This window comes from Camelus bactrianus, chromosome 32 (assembly GCF_048773025.1).
Source record: "Camelus bactrianus isolate YW-2024 breed Bactrian camel chromosome 32, ASM4877302v1, whole genome shotgun sequence".
NCBI classification, from domain to species: domain Eukaryota; kingdom Metazoa; phylum Chordata; class Mammalia; order Artiodactyla; family Camelidae; genus Camelus; species Camelus bactrianus.
In genome coordinates this window covers 12,186,092-12,212,338 of record NC_133570.1, presented here as the reverse complement: position 1 = coordinate 12,212,338, position 26,247 = coordinate 12,186,092, and the positions used below count along the sequence as shown (strand labels likewise).

The following is a 26,247-nucleotide window of genomic DNA, read 5'->3' as shown; positions in this document are numbered from 1 at the left end:
AAATGTCCTTTCCATTCTATCCACTATGCCAATTCCTAAAAATTGACAATTTCCACAAAGGTAAGAAGAAAAAGAGAGGTGAAAGTCTATTTTAACCTCCTATCAAAAATATTACTGATATGAGATTAATATAAATAAAACCTTAATTTAAAAAGCTCAATTAAAACATTCTAAAGCAGATTTACAGAGGGAAAAATGTAATCTGCTTTCTGAGCTTACCACTATTAAAAGCAGAGGTTCTATGTAACAAAGGCTGATAGAACCAATTGCTGTCAGGGTACTCCCCCATCTTTTTCTCTTCCTATCACAGTTTCTCCATGCCCATTTCTGATCATCAAGATTTCAAGAGCTCTTCCCCTACCAAAATATTCTCATTCCCACTACCTACCACCACCATCATCATCACCCACACTCTTCAAAGCCCTTCTCCCCTCACCCTACCAGTCTTGCCTTCCCGTTTCTTCCTCACCTTTTTAATCTATCCCTCCTTATAAATCTTATTTTCAATTTAAGAGAGAAATCTGGTTCTAACTGCCTAAAATCTTTTTTGAAAGTAGGCAGATTATAAAGGCTAATGTTTGCTTTTACTTTCTTTTCACTTTCTCCTGCCTTTCTGACCCAGCTCTTGTCCATAATTAATTTTAAAACTTTGAGTTCCACAGGGTTTAATTTAACTGCAAAAACCCAGGCTCAGTGAATACTTTCATGTATACACACCTGTGATCAAAGCATAGGTCTTCTGCTAACAACTATAGCTCATGGATATTGCCAACTGTTCCTCTTTATTTTGTATACACAAGAATGAAAATCCTGTAAAACCAAGAACATCTGTTTGCCATTTGATTCCTCTCCTATGACATACATAATTGGTCACCAACTCCTGTCAATATTACCTCCAAAATATTACTTAAATCCATTTCTTTTTCTCCATTCCTACTGGTCCTGAATAATTTCTCACATCTAGACTATTCTAAGAGCCTTCTTTCCGCCTTGGGTTTCTCTGCTATTGTAATCAACACTACACAGAGCCCATATGAGTTTTCTCTCTGAAACGTATATCTGATCATGTCATGATCCTTCTCAAAACCCTTCAGGTATTACCCTGTGCATACCGAATAAACTTCCAGCTCCTTCATGTCATCTAATCTGGAATCAAACATCACTTTTCAGGCTTGTCTCCCATCTATTAAAGACTAAGCATTACACCTCAATGTTTATAACAGCACTATTCACAATAACCAAGACATGGAAGCAAACTAACTGTCCGTCGACCAATGACTGGATAAAGAAGTTGTATTATACACATATACAATGGAATGCTACTCAGCCATAAAAAAGAATAAAATAATGCCATCTGCAGCAACATGGATTGACCTGGAGATTGTTATACTAATTGAACTAACCCAGAAAGAGAAGGAAAAATACCATATCACTTACATGTGGGATCTAAAATAATGACACAAATGAGCTTATTTACAAAATAGAAATAGACCCACAGACATAGAAAACAAACTTATGGTTACCAGGGGGGAAGGGGGAGGGTGGAGAGATAAACTAGGAGTTCAGGATTTGCAGATACTATTACATATAAAATAGACAAACAAGGTCCTACTGTATAGCGCAGGGAAATGTATTCAATATCTTGTAATAGCTTATACTGAAAAAGAATATGAAAAGGAATATACATATGTATAACTGAATCACTAGGCTGTACACCAGAAATTAACACAACACTGTAAATCTACTATAATTTAAAAAAAGGACCAAAAAAGGCACCTAAAAAAAAAAAGACTAAGCATTAAATAAAAAGTAAATTTAATAAGAGAATAATTTCCAAGAATGTCTAGAAATGTTGTATGACTTGTTAATGTACTATTTATGCAATTACTTACGTAACTGATAAACTTATTCATCTCAATCATATATTACTATCTCCAAACTCAAACTTTTACAAAATAGCTAAACAACATTCTATCCACCCAATGTATTAAAACTGGATTAGGCTGTTTAAAATATTTCCATTTTCAAGCCCAATATTTAAATGTAAGCTGGATTGCAAGGATTCTAAATCAATAGTTATTTTTTTAAAAGAATGTTAACATATATATTACCAAATTTCTCACAGTTGTCTGGAAATTGTTAAAGTCAGCTCCTGGAGTTCTTAACAGTGGATCACACTTACTATATGAGAAAGTTTGCCAACAAAAATCAAAGTTATTTTAGGAGACAGGCACCTACCTTAGTGAATCCCATCTGTTTTCTTTGAGTTTACCATTTAAACTACCAAACCAGGCTATTCATCTTAACAGATTCATTAGAAAAGTTTCCTAAGAACAAGTAAATACTTCTTTTTCAAATCAAATTTATAAAATTTACTAAAGACAGTTTATTAGCTTATACATATCAAAGTATGGGTTCTCAGGAGAATCATTCTGTTGTTTAACTAAATGTTATAGGATCTTGCAGACAGACTCAAGAATAGCACCATCTGTCTGGGTTGCAAAGCTCAGTTTCACTATGATACCACCAAACAGTAATAAAATATTATTTTCATATATATCTCAAGTAATTTATAGAGAACTACAGAATTTAGTCTATCTGGGATCACAACACTTGATTCAATCCATGCAGATGATTACACTTTGTATATAAACCAACACACTCTGAAAAATGTTTTTAGTAACTTGAAGACTTTTTTACCTTCAGAAGGTAAATATTTATGGTCTTCAGTAGCTACGATGTAGATTTATGCTCTGGTATAAATTCTAAATGTTAAATTGCCCAAGTGTTATATAAATCTGTAGAATTTAAAAGTGCCTGTTATTTGTTTAGATTATCATGTAAGTAAATTTTCCTGAAATATCTATAGCTCTAGTATTATACTGCCATACTCTTTGACAGGATTTCAGTTCCCATTTTTTAATGTGAAAAGTACTTAACAAGAAAAATAAATAAATAAATAAAATCATCTATCATAAATAAAATCATCTATGTAATGTGAAGAACATAGTAACAAAGCTGACTGAGAAAAATCTCATCATATTCCTGAACTCAAAAGTAGGAAATAATAACTGACCACTGCAATTTGTAATCTGAGTAACAAACATAAGCATGCCAGTAAGAGATCCTCTGTACCTCCCATAACACTGAATCCTAAATACACAAGTGCTACTGTGCTCAGCTCAGCCTGTGGAAGAAGCTGCTGGAAGAACATGTATCTGATACTAGATGACTTTTACCAGGCAATATCAAATGAGTAAAGCAACGCTAAGTGGGTGACGGTACTACAGTCTCACAGACCTGACTTTCTGTTAAGACCTTAAGAAATTATCTCAACAGGATACTTTACGTATCTCAAGGCTTTTCTTAGTGATTACTTCAGTCTAATCAAAATGGACAAGATGATACCTGACACTTGCTAGACAGACGTTAAGGACAGAACACAACTTACCATTCTACTCTTCCCCTTATAACTGCCTTGATCCCCAGAAAGCAAAAATGCAACCCCTACTTATTTTGTCCCCAAATCTACTTTTACCAAACAATGGACCACTAAGTCCACCTCCACTGAAACTGTATGAGAAAAGTACACTAAAGCACTAGACTCAGAACCTGGGAGGCAACCATACAAGCAAGGCAGGAATTCTTGGCACACATGCATAATATATGCATGCCAATACAGTTGACCCTTGAACAACTCGGGGGTTAGGGGCATCCACCCTGCAGAGTCAAAAATCCACATGTAACTTTACAGTCAGCCCTCCTTATCTACAGATTCAATGAACTGCAGATTACATAGCACTGTAGTACACATTTACTGAAAACACTCCACGTGTAACTGGGCCCATGTAGTTCAAACTCATGTTGCTCAGGGGTTAGCTGTATATCCAAAAGCAGGGTTCTTCCTAGGATTTTTGCTTACCATCAGTAAGGCCCCTATCAGATGGTACTAAATTGTTAATTTAAGAGCAAAAAATCAGAACCAAGATAAGAAAGGAAAAAAGACACTGACCAAAGAAGCATTCTTTAAAATAAGATTTTTTCTGAGGTGGCTAACTAAACGTCTCTTAAAGAAATTCCAAGGAAAAAGACCAAAAAGTATTACAGACAATAACATCGATATCTGATCCATTTCAAGGGTCTTAGTTTGAAGAAAACTTCTCATTTGGGCAGATATGTATCAGTTCTGGTGTGACTAACTCAAAATCAGTTTTGTAACTGTGAAGTGTACAACCTGAGGAGGTGACATGTGACCTACTTAAAATAATGATTAAAGGAAAATAAAACAAAGATGGTTGACTGCAACAAGTACATCAATTAAAATGCAACTTTTTAAGCAAAAAATTTTTAAATGTTTATTCAGGCTCAAGCTCAATACCATCTGTGAATTTAAAAAGCAGTCAAGGTACAATTGAAACTGTCCCCACTTCCTTCACACTTACTAATTTCTTATATCCTCACATCTTTTATTACCCAGATGTGTCTTACTCTTTTCCAGTACAAACTCCATCACCTGAGTTCTTGATACCATTTCCAGCTAGACTTCTTTCATCAATGACCAGCTTTTCCTACATTTTTCATCTTTCTTTCTTTCTCTCCACTATTGTTGCTCCTAAGTCTACAAACACAAATGAGGCTTCTGAAAAAACACCTTCAAACTACCTTTCAATCGCTTACCCTCCCCACTTCCACATCAGTGCCTGCTCCACAATCAACTTTCTTCAAATGGAAAGTGTGCCATTCATTCATTGCACAAGCCACTATAATCCAGATTTTTACCCTCAACAGTCAAATGAAATGATTTCAACTAACTACCAAGCTGCCCAAACAACAAACTTCCTCATCTTTCACTCTTTATCTCTCCCCTTCAAGGTCCACCGCAATTATATTTGAAAATCATCATTATTCTCTTTTTTTCATGTTTACGTCAGATAAAGCAAATTATACTGTCTACTGAAAGTACATGTAACATATACATTCATGACTTAAATGTCTAGGCTTCATGAGAAGGAATTCTGAACCAAAATCTAATGTGTTTTAAAATATACAAAATTTAAAGAATGAAAGGTTACTCAGTTCAACAATTCCAACGTGTCTATGTAAGAGAGCAATCCTAGAAAGGCTTTTAAACATATTATTAAATGTAACACCATTTAACACATTTGTTTTTCCTCAATTCATTTCTCATAATAGTTTCTATATCATCTTGGATTATCTCCCACTTTTAGTTTCATATCCCATCTGCTCATTTAAGATTTCACGTCTGTCCAGTTTCTGAAATATTTGTCACTTTAGTCATTAGCATTCTGTGTAATATAGCACTGTTTTTTTAAAGTTTAGAACTGAATTATTTTAGATAACTGATTATTTTAACATCACCATTTCTTAATCTAAATCAGCCTGCCTACACTTCAAATTTTCCACCTAACAAAAATTAGATTTCAGTAAGTTTTTGTACTGTTTTTTAAAAAGAAACCAAGAACCAAGATCGTAAATAAGAAGTGCTCTCCTATATCCCACTTCAGGAAATATTCTTAAGGACAGACTCAGAGTTGTCAACTAAGCTTCCAGAGAATGTCTTTTCCATTCCCCTCTAGCAAACCACATCCATACATTCCTTCACGATCCAGTTTAAATCACCTTCTGAGTTTTCCTGACTGCCAGGTACCATGCTATCTGTCCATGGTGCTCTCCTTCTGCACTTACCATACACAATCTTAGAAATTAAATAGTACATGCAAGCCTTTTTCCCACATATCAGACACCTAATCTTTTTGTAAACCCAAGCCAGGTTTTAATCATTTCCAATGTATGTACATTATTTGAAAATGAATTACATATATCATAAATTTCTCAAATATAACATATAAAAAAATTAATGCTTAATACTAACTTATTGGCTACCTCATCCAATCTCACCCCCAATTTCCTTTTTCAGTTCACTGAGGCTTGTAAGTCCTCATTTACCACACAAAATAGTACGTAGAAAACTTGTCTCTAAGGGTGAGTGAAGGAGGAAAGGGAAGGGAAGAGCTAAAGGGCAAAGAAATACAAAATCTTTTCCTGATGACATCACAGGACTGAACACTGTTCTCAATGTTTCAATAAAAGTGTATCAGCAAAGAGGAAGCAGCAGCAGATACCTTCAGGAAGGGAAGGGAAAATTTGCTTCAATCCTTGTTCCAAAACTGGCTCTTTCCGTGGAGCCAGGAGGGGCATCCTCACCTCTCAGCACTCTCTTCAAGCCGCTCTTTCAGATAACAACCCTCTCCTAGGCCTAAAAGTGGGCCCAGAGCCTGGGTCGTCCTCACTCCCACTACCTGGAGCCAAGATGGATTTTAGGGAGTGTCTGCTCTGATTGCCAACACTACAGTCAGAGGAAAGGTACTCCTAGCATGCTAAGCAGGAACAATAAATGTAAGTTCATTCCCATAAAAATGCTACCATAAATAGCATTTGAGTTCTATAACACAAGTAATTAAGTACAATACAATAGGCTAACCATCATTTGTACCAACAAAATTCAGGGTGGGTTTTTATGTGAAAGCAAACTTACACACAAATTAACTTTTTCTAATATTTAGAATGCTAGAGACCATCTACATGTAAAATTCTACACTTTGGATATAAACTTAGGACACTATTCATATTCATATTCCATAAGACTAATACAAAAACTATAGACTGGGGGGAGGGGATTTCCTTCAACAAAGTCTAAACAATATTTTTAGATGTTGCCGTATTATTAAATGGAAAACAGAAATTGGCTGGCAGTTGATGATATATACTTTGTTCAAACATAGTAAGGGTTGTGACATGTGTGTCAGACTAAAACATAATTTAGTCTTTAAGAGGAAAAAGATATTTATTAAGTACTATTTCTGACATTCCCTGAGACAAATCTCAAAATGTTAATAGAACTGCTATTTAAAGTTCAAAGAGCACTCTGGAGCTGCCAAGGAATTAATAGCTTAAAGTACCAAACAAGAGCCACAGTTCAATCTCTAGTCTTAGCCAATCAGAGCTCAGGGTTGATACAGCAAAATCACCCAGCTTATTAAAGACACACCACACAACTGTGAATCATATACACAAGTGAAAAGCTGTAACATTTAAAGATGAATTTTAAGTTTTTCTTCTCAATCATGGTTTATGAAGAAAGACACAAGAACAATTTAATCTTCTGCTCCCCCTACAAAAAGCACAAATACAACATAACTGCCATATTAAAACAAGTAATTTTGCCATTCCAACTTCCTGGATAACTGCCTAGGGCTATTCTATAACTTCAGTTGTCATTTGCTAGAACATTCTTCCCATTAAAGAACATTATCTAGTCATCCAAAGTGCTTTACCTAAAAGATACTCAAAATGATTTTTCACACCTCCTGACTTCCATATTTCCATCAAGTTGATAGGAGAAACTGAGGCACAGAACCATTATGCAACCAACGAGATCTAGTCACTAATAAAAAAACAAAGTTTGAATACAACTCAACCTTCCCTATTACCAGCTTACTACCTATTTTACTGATGGAAAATAATCTTATAACTAAAGGTTGAGCAAAAGCCCTCCTGCACAGCTTAGAGAATTAAAAAATGAAGGAATTCTGTATCAAGCCCCAAACAAAATCTCCAACAGGTTCCAAAAGCCACAGATTGCCTACTACACTATACAAAATCTAAATACTAACCAAATTCCTATTCCTCTGAGGTATAAGCATACATCTCTTAAACAGTTGGAATTCTCTTTAATAAAGATTTCCTGGAACTCATCTAAAATATTACCAAGCCACAGTACATACAACCTAGATAATACATATTCAGAATATAGATCTTAACAGCTAAATAAGTTCAAAAAATAATAATAACATTGCGATCAGGACCTAAAGAGACAATGAGAACTCCCTTAGGGAGAAGGATGGAGAAGAGAATTGCTGTCGGGTAATTTATTCATTTAACAAATAGTTAATTAGCACTTAACTATGAAGAGAATGCAAAGATGACTTAGTCAGGGTCACTGCCCTACAGAAGCTCATATGATTAGCAGAGGCAGAAGAAGGAGGCACACATGAGGAGCAAGAGTGACAAGTTTTATCTGTGGGAGTCAAGGAAAGCTTCACAGAGGTGACATTTGACCTACTTAAAAGATGAGTAGGATTGTGCCATACATATACACACGGAAGAAAAAAAAGAGGAGCTGGTTCCTGAGTCAGATATATGTATGCTTTTCCTTACTTCTCTTTAGGACATTAAAATTCAATCATGAGAATTGTCAACACAAAATGTTTTTTCACACCAATTATACTCTTTTGAATACCTTATTTATTAACTCTCAAATTAAGTGTAGATGGATTTAATCATCTTTCCTATTTAATGAAACAATGTGTAACTATATGAGGAAGCTTCATCTGTCTTATGCAAAAATGCTTCCTCAGAAATTTATCAATGCTCTTCAGAGGGAAAAAAAAAAATCACAGTTTTAATGCAGTTTAATACCCTGTAGATAATCAATCTTTGGAATTTCCACTCAATATTATAGAGAACTCTATGCACAATTAATTATATATTTTATGTGAAACAAATCATTTCCTCAGATTTAATTTTAATATCAAACATCTTAAATATATCCAATTAATACAGTGATTTAAAATAAATTAAGACTTAATTATTATAGTAAAGAAATCTAGTGAAGACTGAGAAAAAAAGAAACATTTACCTGCAAGTTTACCTAATTCTCTTTACCTTCCCCTTTTCATTTTTTTAAGTAAACTATGCAAAATAAGACACATATGAAAGTTTAATATAATCAACTCAGGATGTTCCTTTAACAGTAATGGAATTTTACTGTACTGGAAAAAGTACAAAATGCAGAAAGCTGTCAACCAGGGCTCTGTGCTATTTCACAGTAGCAGAAATACGGTTTTAGTAAGATTCTACCACAATTCATCTAGAAAGAAAATAAACACTCAGAAATACACATAATAAACTGGAGTATGGAAATGCCAATGACGTAAACATTCTCCCTTGGACACCACTGATTCTTCTAATTTTCATTTAGAAAGAAAAAAAAAAAACTTCATCCTTTCTTTCAGACTAGAATCCAAATGTACTCTAAGAAGACATTTTATCAGTTTAAAAAAGGAAAACAAATCTACTCCAACAAACATAACTAAAACATGCTATTATAAATGCAAGTAAAACAGGAGTTCCTAAAAGAAGACTATGAGAGCCACTTTATGAGAGTAAAACCCGATCTATATATACTACAGATGATTTTAAAAATTAAGTAACAAAACAATACAGTGGGGTGGGGAGCTGCCTTTGAAACAAACACCAATCACAACATTTTAAGAGAATTTGAAACTTTCTGTATCAGCTAAAGCAAAGATAGAAAACTGTGCAGATGTACATAAGTGATTCTATACTAAACAAAACTTGGGCAAGCATACATATTTCATTCATGCAAATGAATCTGAATTTACAATTCCTCGTTTATGTTAATATTTACCAAGATTAATGGAAAATCATCTCCCCTATGTAATGAAGTGAATTCCCCCAACAGAACAAAGCTAACACCTTCAAATCTTTCAAATAAACAATGAAAGCATATACTATAAAAAGAAATTATCTGAACAGGATCAGCAAGAAGTTAAATGATTCAAGAAGGAAGAAAAGTCCTAAATTTCAAAACACATTACAAATATTGATTCATTAATTCCAAATCTCTAAGCAAGTTCTATGAAACAAATGCGTGTGTGTGCTGTGCGCACACGCGCACATGAAAAAAAATTTTAACTATCCCCCACAGCACATTTTTAGGCTATCTGCCTAATTACCTCACTTTGCAATGCATTAAATGTAATTTCTTGAAATAGGAATGTTTATACAGTGACAAAACAGAAATTCTGGTGGACATTCACAATTTATAAAAGCAGATTAGCACACAATACATTTTAAGTAAATGACACTAAAAGCAATGCTGCAGAAATCCTTTTTCTCCATTTCTAATAAATGATTGCAATGCACAGTTCAGTAGTAATAATACCTAACATTCAACGATATTACTAATTCTCATAAATGTCTAATCTCACTACCTAACTTCGGTGAAATAAATGTATCACCTGCTTTCAAAAAAAAAAAAAGTACTTCTTATTACTATTTCAAAGACTATTACTTTCTTCTGTCCAAAATAAGTCAGATCATTTCAGAACAGTATCTAGTCTATCTCTGAATCAAACTTTGAGAGTTGAATTAACTGCTCATTAAAAAAAATCTAGATAATCTTATAAGTATTTCAATGAATTTCATCTCAAATTTAAATAATTTAACAAATACATACAGAATATGCTTATCTTTTGGAAATAGTTATAATATATAGAATACAGTACAAACTAGTGACAGAGTATTTCCTTATTAATTTTAAAAACAGAAGAGATCTTTGAAAGTGTTTGATGAATAAATTAACGAGGCTAAATTATCCAGTGAACAAAAAAGATGAATCAATTTTCCCATACCTAATTAATATAATTCACTACTATAACCTAATGTTATTTAATGAAATGCCTTAAGAGATTTTTTTTCCAAATACCTAATACAGCCATGAAAAAAATGACCATAATATTCCAAAGAAAGTGCTAAACTACATAAGCACCTGGCATAAACTCAAAAGACACTCACTGTCCTAATGGTACCCCCTGTCTTTATTCTCACAAAGAAACAGCCCTAACCTAACTTCCTCTCAGTGAGCACTTCAAGCAATAACACAGCAACATACTTTCTAGCATACCAGTCTTAGGTACATTATTTTCCCTTTAAAATTATGAACTCATCACACGTACAAATGGCTCCTTAAAATGGTCCAGTAAACTGCTACACTATGCCTTAAATTGCTGTCTATTATGTACTTAAAAATATTTACTAGCAATTGGAGGTTAATATGGCAACTATTACCGGGTGGCAATTATTGCTATTATAAATATATAAATACTTTAACACCACGTGCTACTAACAACAAGATGCTAAACAGAAAACATACATTAGCAAATAATAAATATTTTCATTAAAGACAATGAACCATCATGAAAAAAAGATGCTTTATATGTAAATATTAAAATTGGAAACTGGGATGAGAAAATACCCCGGATACGTACAGGCACTTGAGAAGATTAATCACTCCTCCGTGATCATTTTCAACTGAAAGTCCTCCCCATCTAGTTCTAACTCAAAAGAATAGATTTCAAAGTTTCTACATTTACAACTATCTTCCTTCTCTGCAAAAAAAAAAAATCTCTGAAGAAAAAAGAAAGCAGGTCAACAACAGATTAGCTCAAAATCTTCAGATATAGAATGAACAGTCCTTAATAGGAATTATGTTCTAATGCATGTTTCAATTCAGGAAGGAAGAATTTTATATCACTCAATTATCCCACAGTCAGGAAGATTATAAGCAAATAAAATAACATGAATGTGGAGCATACATGTCTAAGAATTAGACTGCCTCATGTCAAGAGTATACACTAAAATCTAGCTGAAGGACACAAAATCACTTTTCTCCGTATCATCTCAATTAAGAAACAAAAGAAACAAAACTAAAGATACACTTACATCTGGAAATTATATGTCTTCCCACAAGGGTGAGTTGACATACCATAGGGAACACTGTTACACTTTCCAAAAGGGCAGATTTAACACAGTTAACTGTATTATCACTGAGTGAATATATAACAAGAGCCTCCCAGAAATGTGATGGACAGCATGAGAAAACAGTTTTGAGTCACAAAGGCACAGCCAGGCATGCATTTAATGCAGTAGCTACAAATCTCGTAACAGTAAGAATCAGAGACACAGATAATGGCCCATATCATATATACATAATGGCATTTTTCACATGTTAGGAAAAGGGGGCGGGACTTGACAGAGAATTTAGGAAATGTGACGCCACACAGAAAATCAGGAAGAAAAATAAGAAAAGGACTAACAAAAATCTTAAATCTTAAAGCACCTGGCTGCACAAATCAATTTTTACTAAGCCATATGAACACCTCAAGGTAACAGAAAGTGGGTGGGTTATTAGCGTGGTACAGAACTTTATAATCTCCAGTTTACATTTCAATCCACATTAATATGACTACTTACGCAGATTCTCTATAAGCAATACTTTGCTCAAAAAAACTGCAGGCCAAAAAGAAAAATATATGCTATTATTTAGCACAAAGAGTTCTTATAATACGTGCTTTATTTTGAACAAGTGATGATTTTATCTCCTTTGGAATTAACTACTCTATACAATGTACGTTAGGCAACATATTTTTGATATTTTAGGTTGCCGCTATGCCTAATTTTCAGAAAATTCTCAATTTGGAATGATAAAAATTTACAGTATCAGCAGCTTTTTAACTGATTCATAATTTCTTAAAATTAGCACCTATCCACCCTCTACATAAGAGAATGCAGACATTCTATAGTTCTTACAAAAAACAAATCCATGCATTTCTGCACTTCGGCATTTCTAAGTTGCTACCTAAAGAGTAATCGGGTTTTTTTGGTTTTTTTTTTAAAGCATATTCAAAAATCAATTCCTGATTTACAGAAGTTTAGGAGAGAAATACCCAAAGCACAAACCTTTAGTTAGTCATAAAGCACAGAATCCTCTCCTACAAATTGTTTCTCCAAAAGAATCTCAAGCATCTTATCTCTATAACACTATCATCCTTACTTAAGCTTAAAAAAAAAAAAGATAAAAGAAATGATTTATCTTAAAGACTGGCTACACATGTAGCACACTTTCGTTCATCTACAAAACATACTGTATATAAATTAGCCACATATATACAAGCAATTACCAGTCAGCATGATATATGGTAATTTGGGGGGATCTCTCCTCACCAATATTGGTCTACTTGGTTATTTTAATTCCCCGTTGAAGTGTCAACGTGGTCACCAGCTGCTAAACAAAAACCATTTTAAAAACCCCTTAATCAATATGTTTGCTAATCTATGAAAGTCCCTGAATCTGACTGATAGTAAATGATAGACTGAGAGAAGAAAAAAGGAGGCAAAAGGAGTTTTATTCCCATAAATCAAAAGATCAAGAGAAAATTATCACAGCACTGAGAGGAAAATCACAACTTGTAACTGAATTTTAAGGTTAAATATCTGAATAAAAGTGTTGGGGAAAAAAACTGACCTGACCTTATTACAGTGTAAGCACAGATACTGTCACTCGGTCTTTGCAGGTAAAAATCTCACGTTTTGATTTTTTTATCTGCATAATGAAATATATTTAAGAAAATAACGCTTCTATTTGAAAAGTTGGCAAGAATCTGTATCTCTCCACCAGTCTCAAAGGAAAAAAAAAAGAATCTATGCTACCCATAATTAAATGTAACTAATTACAATTTGAACACTAAATTATTTATCCAGTGTAAACAAGGATTAAGAGTAAATAATGCTCCTATCTACAGCAGAGGTTACAGAAAACAATTTCCAAAATGCATGTTCCCCAAAGGCAGTCCCCCCAAAAAGGGTACACAACTTAAAATAAGTTTTTTTAAGGCTAAATTAAACAAACCGTTCAGCCAATTTTCCAATTATATTCTACGCTTGAAACATAATTGCCTTACATCTGTTTACAAATCTTTGCTCAATATTTAAACAAATTCGTAGTCTCCCGGGCACATAGCTATACATACAGTAAGTCAAGCATAAAGCACATATTTAAAGACCACGCACTGCAATTATTAGCCTAAACGCAAGGTTTAACAACGTGAATGTTTTCAGAGCTAGGTAATACGACCTAATAAAAAGCAAAGATGGCATTTACCACCAAATGTCACTGCCACCGCCAGGAAAGAGTTGCAGGAGCCCTACACATTTTTAATTTCGATGAATCTAGACGCCGTCGTCGGGTGCCAGGCTTCCAGGAGAACAATTGACACCCTAACTGCTTCGAGATTAAGGCAGGCGATTCAAATCCGAAGGAAAAGTTGTCAATTATCAGAGAGAGCGCGAGAGAGGCGAAGGCAGATAAAAGCGATGTTATCAAACCGCCCAGCTTGTTGTTTTTTGTGTGTGTGTGGATTCGTTGTTAGGAAAGAGAAAACAGTTTTTAAAAGACCCAGGAGGAGAGAAAGAAGAAAAAGCTTTCTCCACCTTCCGTCGGCTCGATGCAATGGCTTAGCGACTCTCCGGCGTAGTAAGCCCCGAGAGGCAGGCGGCTGTCGATGTTTACAATCGCCGGAGCTTCGGGTGCAAGAGTCTTTTACTGACACAATCGCATTCAATCAACTGTTTTCGGGCGAAATTGCAGGTGTCATTATGGAATTTTTTAAAAATTCAAAAGGCGGGCGGGCGGGCAGCCGATCCGACAAGGGGGAAAAGACTGCTTATCGCAGGCGCGGGCAGCACAAGGCAAAGCCTTCCACATTTAGGGGAAAATAAGGGGGGGAAGGGGAGGGTAAGGGGAGTGCGATTGCAACAGAGGGTGGGCGTTCGAAGTGCGACCCAGAATCCGCAGCTCTGAGACTTCCACATGCAAATTCCACGCCGAGCGCCGCGCTCACAAATGATTTTTAAAGAGCCAAATAAACACTGGATGGGATCCAAGGCGAGGGAGAGACGATCCAAAAGGGGGAGAATCGGCGAGAGGCGAACGGCGGGGAGAGGCGAGGGAGGGGCGAAGTCCCAGCGGCGGGAGGAGAAAGTTGGTCCGCGGCGGAGGTCGGGGACCCCCCCCCCCCCGGCACAGCCCCCTCCCGCAGCCCGACTACTCACCAGCGAGAAGAGGTTGGAGTGACAATCCTCCAGGCTCGCCCCGTTCGCCACCCAGTTCGCTGCCGCAGTCATGATCCTCCGCGAGCCCGGCCGCCAGAGCGGGGCATGTCGGAGCGAGGCGTCCGAGGCGAGGCCGGGCCGGGCGGCGGCGCCTCGCCGGGGAGCGCGGGTCGGCCGGGCCGCCGCCGCCGCCGGGGGAGAGCGCGAGGGCCGGCGGGCGGGCGGGAGGCGCCGCGGCGACGCCGCGCTGGGGGCGGCGGGCCCGGGCCGGCGGGGGGGTCCGCGGCGGCCGCGCGGCTCCTTCCTGCTCGGGCGGCGGCGGCGGCTCCCGCGGCTCCGGCGGCGGCGGGGGGCGCTGTCCGCGCGGCCCGGCGCCCTCCCCGCCTCTCAGGGCCGCCGCTGCCTCCCGGGCCGGCGCTGCGGGCCGGCCGCCGCCTCCGCCTTCCCTGTTCCTCAGCCGCCGCCGCCGCCGCCTTGTTTATCTCCAGCCACCGACTCCCCCTCGGCCCCCGCCGGCGCGTGAGGGGAGGCGAGCCCCGAAGCCGCCGCCGCCGCCGCCGCCTCGGAGCCGCCGCCGCCGCGGAGCGCGAACTCGCGAAGGGGGGGGTGCGGACGAAGCCAGCGGGCGACCCCGGCAGCCGAGCGACGTCCCCTCCTTCCTCTTCCTCCCCCACCCCCCCCTCCTCCCCAGTCAGCCTCGCTTCTCTTCCCTCCCCGGGCTCGCTCGCTCTGACAGCAATGGCGGCCGCCGACCGCGGCTCGGCCCGCCATTGGCTCGCACCGCGTCACGTGACGGGCGCCGGCCGCGCGGGGGGGCGGTGGCAGGGCGGAGGGCGGGCGGGGGAGGGGCCGGAGCGGCAGCGGCGGCGCGGCGGCTCGCGGGCGGCGCTGCTGAGCCGAGCGCGGCCGGAATCTCTGGCGGAGAGAGGGAGGGAGATGGAGAGGGAGAGAAAGAAGTGCAGGCGGCGCGGCTCCCGGGCGGGCGGCGGCCGGCCGGCCCGAGGCCGCCGTGGGCTGCCCCGCGTGGGCGCCGCGCTCCGCCCCCTCGGGTGCCCTGATCTTTGCCGGGCGCGACCTCGAGCCCCGGGAACGCCCGTGGCCGTCGCCGCGGAGGGCTCGGGGCCCCTCGCTGGGCCCCCGACCGCCCCGGCGGGCCAGTGTGGTGGTGGGGACTCGCTGTCGGCCAAGCAGCAGGTCCAAGTGCTCCCGGGAGTGTTTCTTTGAGATCTCACTCTATCGTTGGCGTTTTTTGCAGATGACAAATCTGAAGCACAAAGAGGCTGTCACTTGCGAGAGGTCGCACAGCTGGGAAGAGGAGAGTGTGGGATTCGAATCCCTGCACCCAGGCACTGCGAAGCTGAACTCTTGCCCGAAGGTTTACAAACCTCGCCCATGGAGCGCTTACTGTGTACCAGGCACAATGCACTGAATACAGAAACGCCTTCTGAGCCCTTACTACTAGGCACTGTGTGCATTCACTGCATAAATGCTTGCTGATCTCTTGCTTTGTGCCAAAATGTATTTTAACTACCAGGCACTATACTAGGGCTGTGTTGGGAGCAGACTTTCCCACTTGGCTCCATTCAGTCAATAACCAGCACTTCCTGAGAGCATATGGCCTGGGAGTTCAGAAGAGTACCAGTAGAAGGAGGCTCTTCTCTAGTCTTTAAGACGTTTTCTCCTTGCAAAGGTGGGGAGTAGGTGACTACTTCACTAATAAGCCCCCAGATGTGGAAGAGCCAGGTGGACTGGGCTAAGAGAGGAAGAGTGGAAAACAGCAGGAAGATGGAGTGTAATGAAAGAGAAGTCCTGGACATGGGAACTGAACTTTGGAACTACCACAAATAACTGCTAAAGCAAAACCCATGAGCAGCATGTTATAATGTGTATTATCACAGCGGACACTCTGTTTTAACCTACCGACATTATGTTATAATGAATGTACCTACGTTATTTCACGTAGTCCTTAGAACAACTACATAAATAAGATATTGTTATTATCCTTAGACTATAGTAAGAGACGGTTCAGAAGTGCAATGACATCCCATGCTCTCCAGTTAGTGAGTGGCTTAAACCCAGGTCTATCTGGCTCCACGGCCCAAGCCTGAATCTAGAAGGCTCTGTGCACAGATGACTACGGATGGCTTTGGCACCTCTGGTTGTGTTTTCTTGGCCACTAGAGCTTAACTCTCGGAGCCTCATTTCCTAATCTGTCAAAAAGGGGTTCTAATTGCTGACCTACTGACCTCAGGCCAATTGTGTGCATTTCTGTTAAGATACTGTTGATGAAAATGTTTAGGGAAAAAAAAGCCAAAGCACTTTATTAGCATGCATGGTGCTACTTGGGCCTGAGCAATCAGTATGGTAGTCCATCATATCCAGGTTCATTCATGTCCCAGGAGGCCTCATCCTACACACCTCGTCACCAAATTCTCATTCTTCTGTAAGATTTTTTTAAAGTCTCTCAAAGCAACTTAATAGAAAAATGAGAAAAGGACATGGACAGTTTAGAGAATAGGAAAGATGTGGCTTTTAAATATACAAAAAGATGCTTAATACTTGTTGCTATGTACAGAATGTTTGTGTCCCCCTAAAATTCATATTCTGAAACCTTAATTCTCAGTGTAATTGTATTTGGAAATAAAGCCTTTGGATGGATATTTAGGTCATAAGGATGTAGCCCTCATGATTGGATTAGTGCCCTTGTAAGAAGAGACAAGAAGGATTTCAAGCCCTCACACACTCTCTCTCCACACTTCCCCCACCCTTCCCAACCCCTCTGCCCTCTGAAGACATAACCAGGAAGAGGGTTCGAACCAGGAACCAAATTGGCTGGCACCTTGATCTTGGACTTCTCAACCTGCGGAACTGTAAGAAATAAATTTCTCTGGCTTAAGCCACCAAGTCTATGGTAATTTGTTATAGCAGCCTCAGAAATTAAAACCGTAAGAACTATTGACAGTATTTTAAAAGCTGAGGCAACTATAAAGGGAAGCGGAACTCTTAACACACTGTCAGTGGGAATATAAATTAGCACCACAGTTTTGTAGGAGTTATCCTACAGAGATATTTGCACACATGTATAAAGATCGTAGTGCAAGGATGTGAACTGTAGTACTGCTTGTGGGGCAAACACAGGAAGCAACTTACCTGTCCATCATTTGGGGAGTAGTTAACAGTATAATCCCATGCAACTATTAAAAATAATGAGTTAGCACTACGTGTACTGACAGAGAATAATCTCCAAAAGAGACTATTAACTGAGATGTCCCTGGAAACTTACAGGAGACAATGGTAACACCAGTTGCCCCTGGGGATGGAGAGAAATTACTTTTCACTGTATTGTTTGCAATTTTTTTAACCAAATGTGTGTATGACCTATACAATGCAATAAGTTATAAACAACACAAATCAATCAATAAATGGAAAGCAGAATAATCAGTCAAACGGCACTATAAACGTAAATTAAAAAACAAACCACACAGGACAAAAAGGGAAAGAAAAAAACCTCATCTGAGGTGATTACCTTGGCTGTCAGAGCCAAGGCCCCAGAGTGGAGGAGAAAAGACCAGAAGTGCAGTGTGCAATTGCCCAGGCAACATGAGTACAGAATGAGGACCCAGGGGAACTGGGTTCTACTCTCAGATGTGCCAATGAGCAACCCTGTTATCTTAGACAAGCCGCTCAACCTCTCTGGGCCTCAGTTTTCTCCTGTGTGAAAAGGCAGCCTGGGTGAGTCTCCAGGTCATTTCTAGCAAAGAAACTCTTTTGACTTGCTGCATTGAGATGACTGATAAAGATCTTCAGAGTTCTTAATAGAGAAAGCAATGGGAGTTGATGGAGAGCCTCAGGAGATAAGATGAAAACAAAACAAAACCCATCACTGGCAACTAGAAAGCAGCGAGGTACCATCCACTAGGACTTCTGAGTCCAGTTCCCCCGGGAACCGGGGCAGAGTGGGGCTGGCGGGGGGTGCTCATCAGATGCATCCTCTCTCATGTCTGAGTTTCCCCATTTGTGAAAATGCCTACTGCCCAGGCAGGAAACAGACGTGCCCCTCTGCCCAAGACTCAGGCCTTATTCTGAGAATGACAAGTTAGTTCCCTTTCATGGTTACCCACTGTAATGGCAGAGAGAAAATGGAAGCAAAAATATGACCAGAGGAGGAACCACCCTGTTAGAAAGACCACAGGAAGCCGCCACAGCTGCAGGGTGGGAGTATTTTGGAGGAGTTAAGAATACTGCTTCAGAGCAAGATATACCTGGGTTCTAATCTCTGCTCTGTCGTGCAGCTTTGAGCAGGTCACTTAGCCCCTGTGACCCCCATTTCTTCCAGTGTGTTGACCTCCCAGAGTGACAATGCGGAGTGAGTTCTTAGCACAGTGCATGGCCCCATCAGCAGTGATCAATAAATTACAGCAATCACAATCACTTGGCTATTCTCATACATTGGGAAACAGCATCAAGTCACATCACTTGGAGGGTTTTTTCCCTTTAACCTCAGCTTTATTGGGTTTATTTTATTGTAAATAACAAAAGTAACAAAATTAACTTGCTAGCTGGAGCAAGTTGAACAACACAGGAGTACGCCAAGGCAGAGGGAAAGTCTTCTCTCCACCACTGCGATAACCAAGCTCGTCAAACTGTTGTCATGCTCGCACCAAATCATACAATTTAAACACACGTTTCTATGGGATTTTTTTCTTTTTTCTTTTTCTACTTTTTAAGAAAATGGGATCGTGTCACATATATTACTTCGCAAGCTGTTTTTTTCACTTAACCGTTTATCACAAGTGTACCTCTAGGCCTATATATCTAGATCCAACTCAGTCTTTTATTAGTTGTATAGTGTTTCATAGAACACCTGTGCCGTAATTTATCCAATTATTCCCCTACTTCTGAACCTTCGGATGGTTTCCAGTTTTTTCCTACTCTAAATAAGGGTGCAGTAAATATACTTACCCATATATCCTTATGTAGTGACACTTTTATTTCAGTTGAATAAAGTCCCCCAAATAGGATTGCTTTTTTATTGTTAATAAATGTGTATTTTTATTGTTAATAAATACAGCAGGAAGACTTTCCCCAAAGATTGTAGCAATTCACTCTCCCTCAAGCAATACCGGAAGAGTGTCTACTTCCTTTCCACCTTGTCAGCATTTGGATGTTGCCAATCTTTTTAAATTTTTGCCAACCTGATGATGGCAAAATGGTTTCGTTGTTGTTTGAATTTGCTTTCCCAAATTCCAGCGAGGTAGCTCTCCTCTTAGGTCTCTTGACCACTTGCATTTCCTCTTGATGTGTTTTGCTACCCAAGTCAGCAGCTGAGGACGAAAGAGAAACAAAGGCGGTACCAATGAGACCAGTACCGGGTTTGGCACAACAACAAACACCTGTCTTGGGTCCCGCTCACCTGGTGTGGACAAGGTCATTCATTCCGTAATTCCACAAAGATGTTTCCAGACGTTTCCGGGCGGCAGGCCTATTCTTTTCATTCCTTCACTTTCATAATTCAATTTTTTAAGTTGAGGCTTTAAGTTCCCTCTGAGAGAATGGTCTTATACCAATCAAGCTGTGTTGCCTTGGGCAATAACAGCTCTGCTCATAACCACCAAGGATTTCCTAATTGTTCCAACCTCTCCCCTAAGACAGTACAGAGGATGAAGTAGAAACAAGGGCAGTCTTTGTGGGCTCGGAGCACGGCTTGAGGTCTGGGTCAGGGCAAGAACTTGAGAGCTGGACCACACCTGGTCGAGATCCCAACTCTGCCACTTACACTCTTGACCCCTTGGACAGTGATTAACCCTTTCTGTGCCTCAGTTTCCTCATCCCTAAAGCAGGGTCACACTTGTATCTGCCTCCTAGAGCCACTGTGAGCATTCAATGAGTTGACGGAGCACTCAGCACCAGCCAGGCACATAATAAGTGTTCAATAAATGTCAGTGACTATTAGGACACAGGACTTTTTATAAAATGTAGGCGGAGACTGAACCCCAAGAAACAACACCAAAGACATCATGTAAAGAATGGTTTTAGTTTTAAAAAATTTCAATGAGGTTAAATTAACTGTATTCAGTGGCATTTTACCTATATGCCTGCATACGAACGACTCTTTTGCTTCTGGTAATGCTGATTTTTGAATGAATTTAGCAGTCCACGATGAATGGCTTTCAAATAGCCAATAATAAGGAAGTGTGTGAATGATGTCCCCTGATATTCTTCTTTGACTATAAAGAAAGAAACTGCTGCTGGACCAAAGACAAGCGACTATATTCATAAATTCTCAGCCTCCACTAAGGTTGCGTATTGCAGACTACAGCACTGGCAGGTGGTGAAATATATCACAAGAAACTAAATTCTGTTTCCTCTGGATGGACACACATACATACACACACACTTGTATGTTGGAATCGGAACAGCCTTATTTACAACAGCCAACTCTGGTATGAGGGTGAACAAAAAAAATCATCTCTAAGAGAAGAGGGTGTTCACGAGGTGGATTCTGTAACTTTTCCTCTCCAGGGCTGGGCAAGTGTGAAGTCAATGCTCATGAAAGAAATGGCCTGCTCGGATGGCCCAGAGCCAGGCTGTGCTCTGGGAGGGCAGATGCCAACTTCTCTGGCAATTCTGCCAGGACATCTCACCCTCCTCGGCTTTCTGTGCTCTAGACCAGACTCAAGTGTCCAGGGGCTTTGTAAGGAAGACAAATGTCTTTTCACCGGTGCCCTAAATCAGGGACTTCGGCCGAGGTCTGGAGACGTGAGAAGGCAAATGATTAAACCACCCCACCTGTGTGGTACTGCCCTTGGAGAAGTGACATTCAGGTCCTCGCATGTTAGACAAAAGCCACCCTCCTCCAGAGACCATCCCAGTTCCCTGCAAACGGTATGGCATTTTAAGTTCCCAGCCTGAGCTCCCACTTTTCCTGTTCCCGAGCACAGGTATACTGGGTCCCTGCCTGGGGACCAGATTTTGCTTTCTGCAACATAACATTTTATTTAAAAGCAACCCCTGGAAAGAGCACAGTCCTTACTCAGGCAACAATTTGGAGGCAATAAAAAAATGCCACATGTGAAATCTGAGTCATCACTTTATCTTCACCTGGCCCCAGTGACAGGCTCACCGGGCTTCTCAGGTCACCTGGGTTATGTGTTCTCACGCAGGATGAGGCACGTAACTCACCACTCCCGCTTGAGTCTCAGTTTTTCCTTTTTAAAATGGGCTGCCAACCTCTTAGGACGCTGGTGAGTTATAATCAATTGGTTTTTTAAATTGCGTACACAATTTCTCAATTTTCAAACGTGCTGACGGCAATAGTCTATTGCGGATGGAAATGAAGTACATCTACAGAGTCACTCTTGCTGCTGTCGGTACAGATCGTTTCCCTGAGGATATAAATTACATTTCATTCTCTATATATTGTTTACTTTATAGTCTCTTGATCTTACTTTGCTGACTTCTTGTTGTAGATTTTTCAGTGGCTTGGTTCCCACTTAATCACAACAGCTTCTGTAAATGTTAGCAAGTTGTGTTATGGGGATTTGCTACTGGCATTTCACAACGGTTACTGAACATAGAAGCCCCTTCTTTATTCCACCAGAAATACCTCGGTAAATATTCCCCTCACTTAAAAAAAATAATAGACCCTTAAGATGATTTTCCAACCAGCAGACTTTATTTCATGTTAACCATGCAATAACTCAAAGCACATTTTGCATTGTTCTGTATTTGTGGTTTTATTGAAGGGGTCACTGTTTACATAGCACATGCACCCTGATGAGCTTGTTCATTATAATCTAATCAGTCACTTCTCAAAATCCCAACAGAAAGCAGGCTTTCTTTTCCCTAGCAGAGCTGTGTGATGCAACGAGAAGGAGGCCAGCTGAGACATGCCAACCATATACTTAGTTACATGTCTTCTTACTGTACCATCTTTTCAGGAGGGGGCTGTTTTCTGAATGTGTTTATGGAGTTCATTTTATGCCAGGCATCTAACTGTCATGACTATCCTATGAGGTAGGTCCCATCCCAGGCCCCATTTGAAATGAGACAGCTGAGGCTCAGAGAGGTGCAGTGACTTGCCTGAGGTCACACAGCTTGGAAGTGCCAAGCAAGATCTGAAGCTTGGCTACTCTGTACTAAGATGAGGTTAGAGGGCTCCCTTATGCTGAGACACTCTCTGCCCCTTATTCTGGGCTTCCTATCTTCACCAACCAAGTGTGCTGCCCCACAGATGTTCCATGGGGGCCTGAAGCAATACAGCTCTGCCTCTGACCGGTCACCTGTCTCGGAGAAGCAGCCTTACCCCTCTGAGCCTCAGTCTTCACATCCATAATGTGGGCATAATTATCCTGGCCTCACAGGGAGGTTGGTAATAATATAATAATAATAAACAGAGGCATATTTAGTGAGCACTTTCCATGTGTCAGATACAGAGTGAGTGAGCTACTTTAACACCCCAAAGCTTATTTAATCCTCTCGTGAGAGGTATTCTATTATCATCCCATTTTGCAAATGGGGAAAGTGAAGGATTAAATGGAAATATCCAGAATGTGCCACCATCCAAGCCTAAGCCCCTGGCCTCTCTGTGGCTGTCACTCCTCCTGCGCTCCCCACCCAAACCCCCCCGAGTATGTTCCCTTTTCCACACAGCAGTCAGAGAGATCCAATCAAACCTAAGTCAGACCATGTCACTCCTCTGCTCTAAACCCTGTCATGACTCCCACCTCATTTAAAGTAAAAGCGAAGTGCTTTACCACCGCCTACAGGGCCCTGTGTGACCTGGCCTCGTGGTCACACCAGTGTCCCCCATGGACACTCTGCTGCAGGCCCATGCCCTCCCTGTGGCCCTCCTCACATACTCAGCCTCAGGGCCCTGGCCCTTGCCGGGTCCTCCTCCCCCAGAGTCAGATAGCCTCCACGTTGAAAAGGCGCTCTCAGACCACTTGAAACAGTATGCCCCCTGCCTCCCTCTTGCACCCCTCACTCTATTTAATTATCTCTTATTTCTCTTATCATCTAAAATCCCCTGACATGTATTTGTTTTTAATGTATGTTTGCCTGTCTCTCCCTCCTCCCAACAGAATATAAGGGGATAGAATTCAGGGTTTTTCCCCCCTCTTTGTTCATGACTGTATCCCCAGTGCCTAGAACACTATTGGTGTTTAACAAATGTTTGTTAAATGAAGCAATGTCAAAATAATACCAAGTAAAAAGTCCCTGGCTAGTGCCTGGCACAAAACAAGTGTCAATAAATGTGGGCTGTTAACATCAGAGGTGCTAAACCACCTTGGGCCACAGACAGCACATATCCGTGGCTGGAGGACGAAGGCCATGTCAGCTCTGAGCTGTCAGCTCCACCTCCGTCCAGAAAGATCTGTCCCATGGGAACTACTGAAGGGCCGAATCCCGCCCCCCCCCCCCCCAGTAGCAGCTTAGAGGGGACAGCAACACTTCTTTGCCTGGATGGAGTGGGGGGCGGGGGATCCCAAGCCAAGGAGGAGGGAGTCTCCCAGGCTTCTCAAGGGGTCTGCAAAGTCACAGTGCATCTTCAACAGCCCAAGTGGATAACTGCCCTCCAGAGCCAGAAGTGGGGTCAAGTGATGGGGCCTGAGCATCTAAAGTGAGTCTGTGCCACAGCAGCTTGGCCAGCACCGAGGATTAAACTTTGTATCATAATTCGATTTTCCGTGTAATTTTGAAAGTTACACATGCCCTATAAAATATTCAAACATCAAAGAAACGTGTAATTTAGAAAATGAAACATCCCTTTCCCAACCCAGATAATTTACTGTTAACAATATGGCATACGGGATATTCATCTTGATTTTTTTTCCCCTAAGCATATTCTAACATTCATTATTATTCTTATTACTTGCAAAAATGGGATCATACCTACATAAATTTTGCATTATACTTTTTCCCCTTAATCAGGTTTATTGCGGTGTAATCTACATATAGTAAAATTCACTGGTGTTGGTGTAGAGTTCTATGAGCTTTGATGAAACATCTACAGTTGTGTGAGCATCACGACAATAAAGATGTTACAGTTCTAATATCCTCCCAAGTCCCTCTGCCCCTTTGTAATCAACCCCTTCCTTCACCCCTCGCTTCTCTGTCCCTGTATTTTGCCTTTTCCAGAATGCCATATAAATGAAATTACAGGGTACATAGCCCTCCACTCAACTTAATGCATTTGAAGTTCCTCTATTTTGTTGCATGAATTAGTGGCTCATTTCTTTTTATTGGTGTATAATATTTCATTATACGGATGTACCATGTTTTGTTTACCTATTTATCAGCTGAAGGACATTAGGGTTGTTTCCAGTTGAGGGTGATTACAAATAAAGTCCCTATAAACATTCACACGTAAGTTTTGGGGTGAATACAAGTTTTCATTTTTCTTGGGTAAATACCCAGGAGTGGGATGGCTGAGCCATATGGTAAATATATATTTAACTTTATAAGTCACTGCCCGACTGTTTACCCAAGTGGCTTTTCCAGGTTCCTTGCTTTTTATTTTTTTTAACCTAACAGATGTGTTATTACCAGAAAATATGTATTTATGTGTTTGCAAAAAACTGTCCCATCAGAATGTGAGCTTCTTGAGGGCAAAGACACTGTCTCCTTTCTTCATGGCTGCATCCCTGCCTGGTACAGTGCCTGGGACGTAGTAGGTACTCAAGAAATACATGTGGGATGAATGAGCCCGCAGACCTCCCTCCATGTGAGGAAATGTAGAACCATGTTATTAACCCGCCAGCATCAGCGTCATGTATGTTGCCGTCCGGCTGTGTCTCACTTTTCTCCGCTAGCCCCCTTACTTTGAGTCCTTGGTACCTGCTAGGTTTGCACGTCAAGACAAGGTTAGATGGATGGGCTTGCATATTTCTTTGCAAACTCATGTGAGTTTTTCATTAAAACAAATTCCTGGAGGTAGAGTTGCTGAGTCAAAGGATACGGAAGATCACAACTTTCACAGATACTGCAAAAAGGTTATACTAATTTATACGTCCACCAAGAGGGGAGGAGATATCTCTGCTACAAGAGATTACCTGCTTGGCTGCAGGCTTACCTGAGTACTACCAGTTGGGATAAACGGTGAATCTTCACTGCTGGAGGTCTCAGAGTCATCAAGACCAGGGCTTCCCTGATTTTTGGACTTTACACATGGGTACACTCTGCAGAAAGAATGATGGAGACTAACATAAGACTGCCAGCTTCTTGTTTTGCTAAGAAAAGACTGGGGAAAAAAATCAAGACTAAAACAAATCTACTCTCTATAAAACATAGTACCTCCTATGGTCTCATAAATAAAAGGACACTTTGCTCCATTGAAAAACTGGAAAGGCAGACTCTGAGAATAAAACCAATCTAATTGTAATCCAGTTGGACTTGGATTTTTGATTTCACTGTGAATTGGGGGAAAAGAATGCAGCCTCCGGTCTTGTGGATGAGTTTGGATGGGAGCCT

At 40.6% G+C, this 26,247-nt stretch overlaps 2 protein-coding genes across 3 annotated transcripts in view; both read right to left on the bottom strand.

The window, feature by feature from the left end:
• MED13L (mediator complex subunit 13L) overlaps positions 1–14,909 on the bottom strand; it is a 253,953-nt gene extending 239,044 nt beyond the window's left edge. For both annotated transcript variants that reach the window (XM_074356208.1, XM_074356209.1), the window contains exon 1: positions 14,776–14,909. In XM_074356208.1, the coding sequence (XP_074212309.1) occupies positions 14,776–14,847 (72 nt within the window). In that variant the 5' untranslated portion in view covers positions 14,848–14,909. The remainder of the gene's footprint in view (positions 1–14,775) is intronic.
• A 4,523-nt stretch (positions 14,910–19,432) lies between these two features.
• The window catches only part of SPRING1 (SREBF pathway regulator in golgi 1), a 317,312-nt gene continuing 310,497 nt past the window's right edge, over positions 19,433–26,247 (bottom strand). Inside the window, exons 9-10 of the transcript XR_012503697.1 lie at positions 25,850–25,955; positions 19,433–20,099 (exon numbers count right to left, since the gene is read on the bottom strand). The gene's annotated coding sequence lies outside the window, so the exon portion shown is untranslated. The remainder of the gene's footprint in view (positions 20,100–25,849; positions 25,956–26,247) is intronic.